Raw genomic sequence first — 15018 nt, 5'->3', positions numbered from 1 at the left:
TGACGTTTCTGGTCGCGCCAATCGTGTGACGCCTATTTCTTTCATCGGTTAAGCTTAGGCACTCAAGGTTCAAGTTTGTCTTAGAGCAGGGCGATAGAACACCAGCCCTGATTCCAAACTCTAACCTTAACCAACTTCGAAAGAGTCGCCTAAGCTTAACCAGTGATAAACTAGGCGTTAGGTAGTTTGCTGCTGTTCGAGGCGGAAATGGGCGCACATCACATGACCAGAAACGTCAGTGGCCAATCAGATCGCACCAGAAACGTCAGTGGCCAATCAGATCGCAGAACGCAAACTGGAAATCCGTTGGTAAAAGAATAGACGCGGGGGACAGCCCGGCTGTCGGGAGATGAAATAATATAAAGTTGTTTTTTGCGGGGCTACCGGGCGGGAGCTTTGGTACGTCTGGCGAGAGCTTGTATGGAATGCAGAAGTATTTAAATTGGCGCGCAAGGTTTTTGTGGTTGTAATTTTCTTTCTTTTGCTAGTATGGTTGTGAAATTGGTCTACAATGTTGCTCTAAGTGGTATTAAAAATGCTCACTGTCCCCGTGCCACAGTTTGTTCCTCTGATCGTGGACGTGTGCTGTAAGCTGGTGGAGGAGCGAGGGCTGGAGTACACTGGCATCTACAGGGTGCCGGGGAACAACGCCGCCATCTCCAACATGCAGGAGGAGCTGAACCACAAGGGCATGAATGACATCGACATCCTGGATGACGTGAGTTCCTTCTTTTCACTTAGAATGTAGCCTAAACGTATCGTTGAATCTGCGTGGATTTATGATTTTTTTTTAATAATTTCAAGAAATCTTGAGTATCAGTTATTGTTTAATTATAATTTATTATATTACTTATAAGACATCAAGTTGTTATAATACATGGAAACTCAAAAGGTTTGAGGCGGTGTGAACCATGCATTAGTGGAGAAGATGCATAAGATGTATAGTGTTCCCTGTATGCAGAACCACAGTGACATGGTAACAGGTAGGTATTTTTATGTGTGACCTGAATGAAAGTTTCTCCACCGCATCTTGATGGAAATATCTACAGCACATTGTGTTTTGACCATAAACACCCTGGATTATAGTCTCTGTGTCATTCCCCTCACCTCTCCATAAAACACATCTTTCCCACTCGTTCTTCATCCAATTCCTCGTCTAATTTGATTCTGTCCTCTTGACAGAAATGGAGGGACCTCAACGTGATCAGCAGTTTACTGAAATCCTTCTTTCGCAAGCTTCCTGAGCCTCTGTTCACCAATGGTAAGAATCCCTCTCTCTTATTGGGAGGTCACAGTAAAGCGTCATTCCGCCATCTAGTGGCCAGATGTGGCAACGACATCATCTCAAATTTCACTGTTGTTGCTTTCAACCAACCTGTCTTTATTTTTCATTCTCTCCGTGTAGATAGATATGCAGACTTCATAGACGCCAACAGAATAGAGGACCCAGTGGAAAGGCTCAAAGTGCTGAAGAGGCTGGTGGGTTCCCTTACATTACTCCCCTGCTATGCTGATGATCTTGTACTTTCCCATAGGGCTGGGCGATATGACGATATTATATAAATATCGGGTACAGTTCATTAACGATACACTTTTTAAACGTATCGTGGATATCGTGATGTTTTGCCCAAGAGGCTTGTGTCGCGTCAATCTGGTCCACACGTTGACACTTTTGAACAGCGCCGCCCCACACACACACTAGTGCATCAAAAGTTACTACTTATGATTAACAAAGGCATTCGTTTTGTGGCATTAACGTTATATAGTTACACTTTCAATAACATCAGCGTATTTACATAGCAACGTCCGAGGTCGACCTAGATATAGCAAGCATTAGTCGTTCATATCTCAGCCCGTGCTGACTCAGTTGTGCCCATTCTGCGGTCTGTTAATAAAGTTTTCAATCAGACAGATGTATGGAAAGGCTTTTATTATAACATCCGTTGCAGTAAAATCATTATGCATCCAGTCGTTTAGTCATTCTGCGGAGCTAAAAGCTAAACGTCGGCCGCGGCGAGCTACCGCTGCCATTGTTGTTGTCATTGAGCTCTCCAATGGCGGAAGTAAAAAATGAATACGCGCTTGCCGATTGGTGCTAAGAACAGCAGGGCGGGTGCAAGCGATGTGACGTAATTGGCAGACGCGACTGTCAATCAAAATGATTCTGTTTGCCGTCTGATGAATGAAAACGTTATTAACAGATTGCAGCATGGGTACAATACAGTACAGCTCAATACAACAACAGTCAACAGTGGACTGGAGGATGCAGACCAGAGAAAGACTTTCGTCTTGTTTACATCAGGGTCCCCCATTTTCAATTCATCATATTTCGTATCTAAATCATATAATATCTCATTGCTAAATATATGCAATATATAATCTAATAATCCAATAATCTAAATCTAATATATAATATAAAAATGCTAAATGCATGGGTATTTTATTTTGTCTTTAATGTTAGCTTGCAAACTCAAATACTGTCTTGGTAAGCCTCATAATGAATTGTTTGGGGAAAAAAAGAAAAACATCGTGATGTGTATCGTGTATCGCCGAAAGGTCAGAAAATATCGTGATATCATATTTAGGCCATATCGCCCAGCCCTACTTTCCCACAGCTTCATGGAAACTCATCCTCGTCTCTTTTCCTTCCAGCTTCATGAGTTGCCAGATCATCACTACGAGACCCTCAAGTTCCTCTCAGCTCATCTGAAAACTGTGGCTGATAACTCTGAGAAGAATAAGGTATTTAATGTAACATGGATGATGTGATTATGTTCTAATGTTGTCTCCAGTCTTTTTTTGTGCCATCAGGCTGTCTCCCCCGTTCCCCCCATGGTCTCATGTTCCTTTTGTTTTTGTTTCTTTGTTGTTTTGTTTTTGTTTCTTTGCTTTCGTTTCTTTGTTTGTACCCCTGCTCCCGACTACTGTCAGCGACTTCGGGGTTATTGAGAAGCGCTATATAAATTAAATGAATTATTATTATTATTAACTTAAACATTTTTTTTTATTAAATAAAAGCATATCGGATTCAGATTCTGACAACTTTATTGATCCCAAGAAGGGCAATTAATTTGCAGCTTACCTAGTCCATATACACAACTACCAAAACTCACTCAGAGGCAAGGTCGAGGCATGATATGAGGCAACAAAATAAGGAAAATACAAAATAAATTTTGTTATATTTATAATAATAATAATAAAAATCATAATAATAATATAAGAAAAAGAAAAGGGGAAAAAATAAGAAACACAAGACACTTGTGCCCTAACAACAAGGCTACGCACCCAACTAGGAAACCCAATCCCACCACCTAACACTGGCCATTTATTTATCCAGGGTAGGGTTTGCTGAGCACAAATGCAATTTTTTAGCAACACCCTGCTTCAGTTCACATTCACACACTATTCCACACCTTTCCACTTTGGAACTGCCCAGTACAACCACAGCATTCTACTGTTATCCACTGAGCAGAGCAGTTGGGGGTTAATTGCCTCAAGTTCCACTTCAATGGTCGCTATCGATGGAGGGGAAAGTCTTATTCATTCACTTCAATTAAATATGTCTGGGGGGTTGAACTGGCAACCTTCTGGTCACAATACCGCTTCTCTAAACCTTAGGCCACCGCTGCCTTACATTAATTTATTTTAGCATGTTTTACTAAGTGGGAATCCAACCCCTAAACTTGACAGTGTTGGTGCCATGCTCTACCCATTGAGCTACAGGACCACATGCATGTGATAATACTGAGCTACCGGTAGTTGTAATTTATTGAGTTCTGTTCAGCATGGAGGGGATCTGGGGGTGATACTGTAGCATGGACCTCTGAGTGCGTTTGGCTCTCCCAGTGAAACTCCTAGCTGTCAGGTGAAAAGAACATGTATTAGAGGATTTGATTTGATTTGATTTTATTAAGGATCCCCATTAGCTGGTGCCATAGCAACCAGCTAGTCTTCCTGGGGTCCACACACAAAAAACATACACAAACAATTATTATTGCAAAAACAGAATTATTAAAAGTCAGTACACACAATGCATAATGAAACTAACAATTAAGATAGCTAAAATTACATTACAGTGTAAAAAAAAAACTTTACATTGTTAAAAATTATTTAAGATTATTTTAAAAATTGAATCTACTGTAAATGCAGCAGAGGTTTTGAGGCAGATTATTCCAAAGAGTTAATGCTCTAAAAATAAAATATCTCCTTAAAGCGTTGTGTAAGGGCAACCTAACAAGAAAAGATGCCAGTGAGGGAATACGGGGTGAAGCTCTTTCCAACACGTGGTGCTTGTTGATAATAAAATTATGTCACTCTTCTCCTTGAGTACGTTTGAGAGTTTTTATTCTTACTTGCAGAGTGGACAAATATAAGCATAATGTAAACTCTGTGTTTAAACTGGAACTTAAACACAGGATAAGTGCTACAAAATAAAACCCAAAAAGTGACTCAATATAACTGAAAACGAAACAAACGCACACGGTTAAAAGACTGTGTGGCTTCCCTGTGATAATTACCCAATTCCCTCCCGCTGCACACCTGTGAACACATACATATAGGCTGCGCCTGAGAAGATCTGAGCCCTGCCTCCTATGCCCACTGCCCAGCTAATTAGTCAACACCTTCACAATAACACAGCGCCTTAGTTCAATAAAGTACCCACCAAACAACATCAAATTGGCTACAACACGTTGGTTTTAGGACCTGGCAATTCAAGCTGCCCACTACTGGAAGGAGTTTTACTGCTCATGACCAACTTGAACAGCACAAGTATATGAAAAGACAATCTATTTTCAACGTTAAGCCAAGAGAGGCGGGCATGCATACTGCTCACATTAGACCTTAGTGAGCAGCCCAGTATCAACCGTGCTGCCCTGTTCTGGACCACCTTTCCTGAGGTCACCACCACGGGCAGCAGATGACCAGCAGATAGTAGTTCTACACCCTCCTGACTCACTGTAGCACAGCTCAACGACCAGGACTGTGACACACACTGGGAATTGCCATACTGGAAATAAATAAAAACTATGTTGTGTTTGTCTGTATGTGTGTGTATGTTAGATGGAGCCAAGGAACCTGGCCATCGTGTTTGGTCCCACGCTGGTTCGCACCTCAGAGGACAACATGACCCACATGGTCACCCATATGCCGGACCAGTACAAGATAGTGGAGACGCTTATTCAACATGTGAGCTTCACCATCTACAGTCATCCTCTTCATGGGAAAAAAAACTGCCATATTCCAACATGTTCTGCATAAATCTTACATTTCCCCCCTTTTTTATGTTCTTCTAGTACGATTGGTTTTTCACCCAGGAAGGCAATGGAGAACCTGTGGTGGGTATATATAATATAATAATAACAATAACAATATAAGTTGCTATTAGGTTCTTCTTATCCTTTGCTTTGTAAATCTCTTAACACAGTGCCGTGACATCAGAACGCGTATTAGCGTATTGCCTAAATTCATATTGTGTCACTCAAAGTTTAAATTGTCGATGCCGTACAACGAGCACACGGTAAACACGGACAAAGTCACGTTTCATACGTAATTTAATATACAAAACGCCTCACGATATCTTTAGTTCTTTGGAGAAAAGCGTTACTAAAGCGAGTCCTGTCCGCTCTCTCTGTTCCATCCAGACTGTGTCTCAGGAGGAGAGCGCGGTGGAGTCTCAGCCGGTCCCCAACATCGACCACCTGCTCACCAACATCGGCCGCACGTGCGCCTCTCAGGGTGAAGTATCAGGTAACGTGCTCCCTGGACGACCGGCCCAGCTCCGTGGTGGGTCAACCTTTTCTATCCTTTCCTACTGCCGCTCACTGTGTACAAGGAGGAACCGCTGTCTTCCTGTCATTTTGCTGTTACATACTACGAGATCCTATTTACAAATGTGTTGATGGATAACTGCTGCTTCCCCCCCCCCCCCCCCCCCCCCTTCCTCCCAGAGTAAGCTACCCTTGCTTCTTTGGCTGTTACCATTAGATAGAAATGTCTATGGCTAACCATGACTCCAGAGACATGTGTGTGTGTGTGTGGGTTTGAGCGGGCAAATTATATTGTATCGCCTCTCCTCCGAGAGAAGTGATAGAATTGATTGTCACGCTTCTTCGCTTGCTTCAAACGAGATCTCCCCTTCTTTTTATTAGTAGGGTAGTTCTCTCTCTCTTCAGACCAGATACTGTTGCTAATGATCTGCGATCTCGTTTCCTTTTATCATCCTTCTGCCCTTTGATCAAACTCCACAACAGGGCTGTGTGCTCTTTATAACACCCCCCCCCCCCTGCATTCACTCCCTCTTCTTATTGACCCCGCCTACTGTTATTAACACGGCACGTTCTTTCCCAAAGACAACATCGGCAACAACAAAAACACAAATATTTTTAAAGCAACAGACGACCTCTTGATTCCTCTTGTCTCTAGTGAGGTTCTGTCGGGTGTCCTAAAGACATTCACACATACTGATCTCGCCGCAGGCCAAGTGGGAGGAGTCTATCACACCATGATGTCACTGATGGATTCTTTAATGTCCACGATGGACAGCTGGGACTGTAGGAAGGAGGAGGACTGTTGCCCCCACTGTAGCTGCCTAGTCTGCAGAAACCCGCAGCTCTTGTAAACGCGCGCGAGAAAAACGCTGAGAGAGGAAAACGAGAGGGGCGGGTAAAAAAAAAAAAACGCTTTGACAAAGGCAACCCGCGAGGACGAGAGAGGGGGAGGCAGAACGTGTCTGGCGTTGTGGGTTTTTCCGTCCAAGTACCTGACACGGACCAGTGCTACTGTCTGAAAGACTCTCCGCTGTCTCTCCTCACTGTCTCGCAAGCTTGCCAACAGGAGAGATAGCATGGTATGGTTTTCTACCCTGGGTATCTACCTCACCAGTCAATGTGCACTCGCATACTGTGCCACCATCTGTCTCTTAAGGGGCGTGTAGGGGGGCTTGGCTATGTCACACACAAAAGAAGACCAAAAATGTATATATATATACAAAAAAATATATATATATTATAATAATAAATACAAAATTTGGTTTGAACTGAAAGATTCATAAATTAATTAAAGGGCAGCAGTGGATTGATTGTAGGTTTTCCGACATGACATTCTCTCTCTCTCGTGTAGCTTCCTCTCTGTTCATAGCTAGCCCCTCTGTAACCCTCCTGTCACTTCTGGGCTTTTGGTTCATTCCATCATGGCCATCTACTGTATGTCAGCAGCACTGTTCTTTGCAGTGATTCCATCTCTACTTCTGTTCAATTGATCCCTCTCTGACCCCGCCCTCTTTTTTTTTTTATTCCAAGTGACAGTTGTCATGGGAGGATCAAGAAAAGAGGGTGGGGTTTGAGATGGTTCAATTAGAGCGACACAGTCACCCCCCCCCCCCCCCCCCCCTCACTTTCTCTTGTCATTGTCATTCTCTCTCTACCAATCGGATATTGTAGATTTCCATACAAATTATTAGTTTCTACTTTCCTCATTCTATCTTGTCGTATTCATATTTCACACACGGTGTCATTTAAGCTTAAGTGAATTTCCGTTCTCGCTCTGCACGGCACTTTCCATCCATGACATCATCCGTTTCATGAATCTTCTGTCGGTATGTAAATGTCCTTACTGTGCACTAAATGTATGTCCGTCACTATTGTTGCACTCAGTATCCCCAGAAACAAGCGATTCCCAATCGATTTATTTTATTTAGAGTAGTCCCGACTCTAAAGTGACTTTGAACATAACGTCACGGTGACCAAATGCGTCCACATTTTTATAGGATTCTATCACATTTTCATAACAATAGCGAATATAACTTACCCTGCACCGTTTTCATTGAGGTTTCTTACAAATTAACAATGTTTTATTTGTCCTTTATATGCGGATAACATTAAAATCTTAAATTGTACCATTATGTTTCCCTTTAGACAACAAACATAATGCTAATGATGCACTTTTGTTAAGATAATTAGGTGACCATTCTCTGTCACTATATTCAGGTCGCATTAATAGTTTAACGCTCCTGTGTTGATGTTCAGATCATGTTTTCCTAATCCGGTGCTGACCTGTGAACTAGGTGCTAAAGGTCTTGGGATTTGTAGTCATTTTGTAGTCATAACATTTTCACCTTTTAAACCAATGCTGCCATCTACTGACAACAGAAAGTGTTGTGTATAACGTCAAGTTGATTAGAGAGGCTACCCGCACACTTGTAAACACCGTCGCCCAAAACACATTCTAGAGATTCCCACTTTTTACTGGTACATACGTTCATATCTAATAGTCTTTAGATTACTAAATATAGATGAATACTCGTGAAATTTGATATATATATTCTAAAATAAGTATAATTTCACTTCACCTACCTGTCGACATGAAATTCCCAAACGCTGACAGTAAAAAAAGCCTGGATGTCGCGCAAAATGGGGCGTGACCGAATTTGGTTTTGGGCGTTCCCAGACAAAGAGAGTGACCGAGATTGGTCTACGTTCCGTTACTGTACTTGGTGGTCCATGCTTGTGTGTGTGTCAGCGTTGGGGAAAGAACGCCTGACCCCATGTGGCCGTGGATCTGAGTGTAACATAGTGTTCATCCATACCTCTGTGTGTGTGTGTGTGTGTGTGTGTGTGTGTGTGCATGCTCCGTTGCCTGCCCCTGACTTCCCCCTCATCCAGTCTTTCACCTCACCACCCCGCGCTCTGAAGCCTCATCAACATGGTTCTTTCTTTTAACATTCTTCTCCTTCTTCTCCATTCACTCTCTTCATTGTACATTGTTGTCGCCTGTGTTCGTTTTCCAGATGAATGTAATTAATTTCTCTCTCCGTTTTTTTACCCTACAGATTCGCCGACTAGTGACTCGGCTAAATCGAAGGTGAGTGTGTGTTGTGTGTAGCGCCCGGTGTCTGTCTATATATATACCCTCTCGGGGTCCAGAGGTAGGGTAGGACGAAGTTGGCACAAAGGACCACCAGGCGACACCGGTCGAGATCGACACTAAATACACAAGTCGCAGATGTTAGGGAATGGCTAGACACGTGTTTACTCTGTGAACGCAGACAAGACGGAACAGAGCCTTTCATGTCGAAGATCAAATACTGCTTTGAAGTGGCTTCAAAAGAAACGAGGACACTTAAGTGTCATAGATACAAAGCACGAGAGCAGGCAGACTCGCTTAAATATGAGTCAAAGAGCCATGCCTGTGAAGCGCCACTAGGGGCAGAGTTGGTGTGAGTGAGTGAGTGAGTGAGTGAGTGAGTGAGTGAGTGAGTGAGTGAGTGAGTGAGGTAGTGACATTGCCAGTCTAGGAGGAGCTTCACATCTAAGATCTCAGCTCGGATGATAATCCAGCTCAGTTATACATTAAACATGCTGATATATGTGAGACCTACCGTAAAACTTCATTTAAAAGCGAGGTTTTTACTTACTCAATTGAATGGTGAGTCCCTTATATTGGCCAAGTGCATCTCTCTCTCTTTCTTTCTCTATCTTTCTCGAGTGTGTGAGGTTGTCGCTAAAATGAGAATGCTCGGTTTCTCTGAGCAAGATCCCAATGATTCTTCAGCGTCTTTGAGTTTTGAAAAGCGCTTTATAAATTAAATGTATTATTACTACTAATGAATGATTTGTAATTGGTATGTGATTCAGGAGCCTGATTTTTATACAGGGGTAATATTCATACTGGTTTAAATAAGTTGATGGTATTTCCAATTTTTGCTGTGCAAGAGTTTTGTGAGAAAGGAATTAAAAGCTGTGTCCCAAACAGAAGCCTGACCCAAATATAGACCGGTTGTGTTCAATGATTGAATCGGCTGAAAAGTCTGGGCTAATAATTGAAGTTTTACGGTCTTTAAATTGAGCACAGGTCCATAATATGGAGCATGCGGAAAGGCAGATCTCTGCTGACATCAAACGCTTGGTGCCTTTCCCATCATTGCACTGCTGCCATCTGGCTGCTTTCCTTCAGCTTTGATGCAGATCATGTTAGCTAGAGCTCATGGTGCTGCTGGGCATTGGGTCTCACACACTGGGCCGCTTCAGCACACGCTGCGCTACCATCGCTGCTGCATCTGCTGGCATGGATACAGTACAGTGCTCCTGTGTCAATAATGCCCCAATAACCATCCTCTTTCTGTCCACCTCTCTGGTTTGTTGTGGTGCTTCAGAGGAACAGGCGGAGTACGGCTCGGAGTACTCGGGCAGGGGTGAAAGGGTTTTTCCTCTTTGTTGACCGTTTGTTTGTTGGACTCTTTGTATTGGATTCCAGTGGCAGAGATACCTCACCTTCTCCTCTCTCTCTCTCTCTGTCTCTCTGTCTCTCTGTCCAGGGTTCCTGGGGTTCAGGGAAGGACCAGTGCAGCCGAGAGCTCCTGGTCTCCTCCATCTTTGCTGCAGCCAACCGCAAGCGAAAGAAGTCAAAGGAGAAGCCGCAGCCTAGCAGTTCAGACGATGACCTGGACGCGGTGTTCCCCAAGAAGGAGCTACCTGGCCAGAAGCCCAACCACCACGGCCTCCAGACTGAGGTGCACAACGCGAGCCATCCTGGCCCGGATGCCAAAGAAAAAGTGCGGGCAGAAGAGAAGAACGAGAACGGAAGTGTGGAGGCAACGCTGAAAACTAAGAAAGAGCATAGGAACTCCTTCTTCCTGAAGGAGAAGACTCCCTCTAGACAGCCCTCGCCGTCTCCCTCTCCAAAGCCCTCAGGCTCCCCCCGCTTCATCTACCAGATAGCCGCCCTGGGGAAGTCCTCCCTGTCGGACCCCCCTTCCCAGCTGGACGAGAACACCTCGGACCTCGGGACCATGAGCTCTGGGGCGTCAGTGCCGAGGTCACGGCCCAAGAAGTGGACGTCAGGAGCAGCTCCTGATATGTCTTCGGCTGGGGCGGGAGCGTCTGCCGGTGCGGAGGTGAGCTCCATCACCTCTGACTACTCCACCACCTCTTCCATCACCTTCCTGACGGGAGCGGAGTCGAGTGCGCTCGGTCCCGAGACGCAGGGCGGGGAGGAGGCCGACGACGAGCGCAGTGAGCTCATCAGCGAGGGGAGACCCATGGAGACGGACAGCGAAAGTGACTTCCCCGTGTTCCCCCCGCCGGGCGGCACCATCCAGTCCGTGTTCTCCCCGCCGGGCGGCACCAGCCAGTCCGTGTTCTCCCCGCCGGGGGGCACCAGCCAGTCCACGCCCGGTCCGAGGCACAGTCAGTCCGACCATGCGGCTCAGGGGAAGACCGATCCGACAGCCGGGGCCGCGGAAGGGAGCGTCACGCCCAAACTGGAGACTCGCCGCCTCTTCCCTTCTCACCGGCTGATCGAGTGCGACACCCTCTCCAGGAGACGGTCCCTCAGACAAAAGACAGACAGCGAGTCGTCTGTGGAGGGCGGGGCCGGCAGCGGCGAGGGCAGGGCAGAGTCTTCCACGCGGCTGTCTCGCGTCCTGGAGGTTATGAAGAAGGGGCGGTCCACCGGAAGCCTCAGCTCCTCGTCCCGCAGTGAGTCGGAGCGTCCCGAGCCCGCCTGGCGCCTCAAGATCACAGAGAGGCTCAAGTTCAGGCTGCGCTCGTCTGCAGATGACATGTTTGCCGTGGGAGCCCAGAAGAACCGGGTCCCTGACGCCCGCAGCAAGAAGAAGAACATCCGTCGGAGGCACACCATGGGGGGCCAGAGAGACTTTGCAGAGCTGGCGGTCATCAACGACTGGAGAGAGCAGGGCGGAGTGGACCAGGAAGCGGAACTGTCGGCCATGGACCGGCTCAAGCCCAAATGCTCCTCTCAGGACTTCTCTATCCGGGACTGGATCGCCAGGGAGCGTTGCCGGGCCGGAGGTGGCGAGTTCGGCCCGGACGTCGTCGCGCCCAAAGCGGTCCCGGAGGACGACCATCCCGAGGCGCAGCACACGGCTCCCGAGAGACCGTCTCCTTCGGCCTCCCCGGGGCCGCAGCCTACGGCGGGGGAGCAGGTGAACGGAGGCGGGCTGCAAGGCAAACACAGAGCCAGCCTGGTGGCAGACGCACACCCACACAAACTGTCCAGTGCGCAAGTCGTCCGTTCGCGATTCTATCAGTACCTATGAAACGGCGAGGTGTGCGTGTCTAGTATATGTGTGCTTGTGAGAAGAACGTGAGAATGGCTGTGTGAGTGTGTAGATTGTTTAGCTGAGGTTACTGCACAATATTTTTCTACAAAGTATATATACATAGTATATATATACTGTATGTATCTACTGTACATAGTGTTTATAGGCCCATATGAATTGTTACTGGAGTTAAGGAGGTGCGTTTGTGTGGCTCGATGACTGTACTGGACAAGACATGGGGGGGGGGGGGGAATGTACTTCCTCCTTTTTGAGATCCAGCCCCAGTAATTCAAGAATGTGACCATAATATTGGTATGTGATGTTAATGCTATAGTCACGAATCCTGGTTGGAAAACATTAACATGTACAAGACAGAAGATACATTTACGGAATGTCAGAACTGGCCTGTAAATGTATCAACTTTACTTATTACTGAAGAATACTACTCTGAGAGGAAGATATTTTTTTTTTATTTTTTTTTATTGACTCATGGTTCAATTCTTCCTATTGTCAATGGTATGAAGAATGTATTACTCTTATTGTATGTTGACTAACACATAGTTGCTTGTGACAATAATGTCATTTTAAAAATACATGTACATGTTTTTTTCTTTTTTCTTTTTTTTGTACTTGAAGTAAGTTTATATAATTGATGGCTGCTTTCTGAGCTGTGTACTGTAGGAACATGATTTTATAGTACAGTCATAACAGCCAGATACTAGCTTGAGGGACTGGAGAATTCTATTAGTTTTTTTAATCAAATACAGAAATGATACGACCTTGTAATGAAGTACTGATTAAGAGTATGTTTTGCTCGGTACAACTGTTTTTATTCCAAACCTTTGTCCAGTTATAGTCCAAAAAAGTATCTTTTTTTAAATCTGTGTGAATCATGTTTCTTTATCCCAGGAAAGGAAAAAAAAGTGCCTCTTTTTGAATTGATTACCATCAATAGGAATTGTGCCATGCCTTGTTTTTACCAAGCATTGTCAAGACATGACTGAATTTCAAATAACAATGTTCAGGAACACCGCGCAAAATCAAGCCTTCCAACTCTTACAGGCATTCCAGAGTCTGGGATATTTGATTTCTGGGTCCTATATTTAAATTCTCTCATTGAGAACTTGGAACATTGAGTTTATATTCAATGTATCATTTTCCTGGTCACCTTTGTTTCATTTTGTCCCTTTGTATTTTTGCAAGTGCAGTAAACTGCATGGTTACTTAATGTATAACCTGGGAGTAACTGGGAGAACAGCCAATCTGGAACTGCATGAGACAATGTTTTCTGGATAGTGAGCATCTTGCCTGTGTACAGCATAATATGGGTGCAATACCCCCCCCCCCCCCCCCCCCCCACCCCCTCAAGAAACACTGGAAATAAAAGATCTTTATTAGATGATGGTGTCTGTTTTGTCCTTCTTCTAAGGTCATGGTTAGGGCTGGGTATCGACATTCTATACCTTTTTATGGTATTGATCGAATTGCTTCAATACTGTCATTCGATACCTAAGTAGTTAACCCTTTCACTGCCACACGACAGAAGGTTAACCCTTTACTATCACACAACCGACGGTCACGGTCGGTTGTGTGATAGTAAAGGGTTAACCTTCTGTCGTGTGAAAGTGTTAACCTTCTGCTGTGTGGCAGTGAAAGGGTTAACCGGCTGTTCTGTGGCAGTGAAAGGGTTAACATTCTGTGAATTGTCGCAGTGAAAGGGTTAACCGTTGGTAGTGCGGCAGTGAAAGGGTTAATCTCATCAGTGTCGGTGAGCCAATAAGGATGTTTCTTCCAACATATAACGTCCCTTCTGTTCAAGCACAATCCAAAATCATCCAAAAAGTAACAAAGCCTCTGATTGCCTCAGACAGTGACGCACATAATTCATAGCAAAGTAAGGTATTGGGGGTGAAAAGGGTATTGTTTTGGTATCGATCCTGGCACTGGTATCGTACGTTTTCAAATGATACCCAGCCCTAGTCATGGTAAGGGATTCTTTTTTTGTCCCCCAACCCCCCTCAGTCCTGTTTACAATGTAGATTCCAACAGCAAGTTTTTAAGTCACTATATGCCTCACTATGTATTTCAAAGATACAAAATCACAACATGGACCAAGCCATATTTATGCATACGTTTACTGGGGAATAGGTGATATTATTAAAGTATCCCAAATTCCCAATAGCATGACATATAGACAATATTACAGTAGTTTTACATGAATGTTTTTTTGTTTTTGTCTCTTGGCTATTTGCTATGATTATACACCAACACATATTTTAGGAATCAGGTTATTCCTGTTGATTATACTGTAGTTCAACAACAAATAAAAGGAAGTGACATTTTAGAACTGGCTGGTAACAGCCCTGGGATGTGTTGTAACATTGTCTGAAAATGGCTATAGGTTATCAATGAAGTAGAGATCAATAGGGCTGGAGTGCAGGAAGGAATAGTTTGTGGAAATGGCAATGTTCCCCCTCGTTGCCCACCATCACCAGCAGACCACACCAGTCTTAACTTGTCATGGGGACTTTACCTACAGACCTCTTTTCTGTGTTTCATCTCTGTTGCATTTCCAGAAGATGACGGCTCCATTTTGTAGCGTATCATTTCCCAATCTATCTATGGAATGGAGAAGAATGCATTCAAATGGATGAGGCCCCAACATCCCCGCTCTCTCCATCAGCAATTGAGACCACTTTCTACATGGCCGACTTCTTTGTCAGTTGGCAGTTGGACACACCATTAATTCAGTTTTAATCCCAGTCCACATTTGAGTGATTATGTGTAGCTTTACAGCCAGAAAAAGCTTCTACGAATTGACAAGAAGATAGCCATGAGCTCTGTACGACTACAGTCCTGTTTCCTTTCAAATAAAGTACGGTAATTATTATTATTATAATTTTTTTTATTCCCAGTGACAAGAAAATCAATTTTAAACATGTTTTATTGTTGGAAATGCC

At 44.5% G+C, this 15018-nt stretch overlaps 1 protein-coding gene across 2 annotated transcripts in view; it reads left to right on the top strand.

The window, feature by feature from the left end:
• The window catches only part of LOC311238508 (rho GTPase-activating protein 21-like), a 50422-nt gene extending 36965 nt beyond the window's left edge, over positions 1 to 13457 (top strand). For both annotated transcript variants that reach the window (XM_084326600.1, XM_084326599.1), the window contains exons 11-19: positions 560 to 718; positions 1183 to 1261; positions 1406 to 1479; positions 2653 to 2742; positions 5062 to 5187; positions 5295 to 5336; positions 5643 to 5748; positions 8828 to 8859; positions 10313 to 13457. In XM_084326600.1, coding sequence (XP_084182726.1) covers positions 560 to 718; positions 1183 to 1261; positions 1406 to 1479; positions 2653 to 2742; positions 5062 to 5187; positions 5295 to 5336; positions 5643 to 5748; positions 8828 to 8859; positions 10313 to 12055 — 2451 coding nt within the window. In that variant the 3' untranslated portion in view covers positions 12056 to 13457. The remainder of the gene's footprint in view (positions 1 to 559; positions 719 to 1182; positions 1262 to 1405; positions 1480 to 2652; positions 2743 to 5061; positions 5188 to 5294; positions 5337 to 5642; positions 5749 to 8827; positions 8860 to 10312) is intronic.
• Positions 13458 to 15018: the final 1561 nt, after the last annotated feature.

Source organism: Notolepis coatsorum (genome assembly GCF_963971535.1).
Source record: "Notolepis coatsorum genome assembly, chromosome: 12".
In the NCBI taxonomy this organism is placed as follows: domain Eukaryota; kingdom Metazoa; phylum Chordata; class Actinopteri; order Aulopiformes; family Paralepididae; genus Notolepis; species Notolepis coatsorum.
This window is presented reverse-complemented; position numbering and strand designations above follow the sequence as displayed.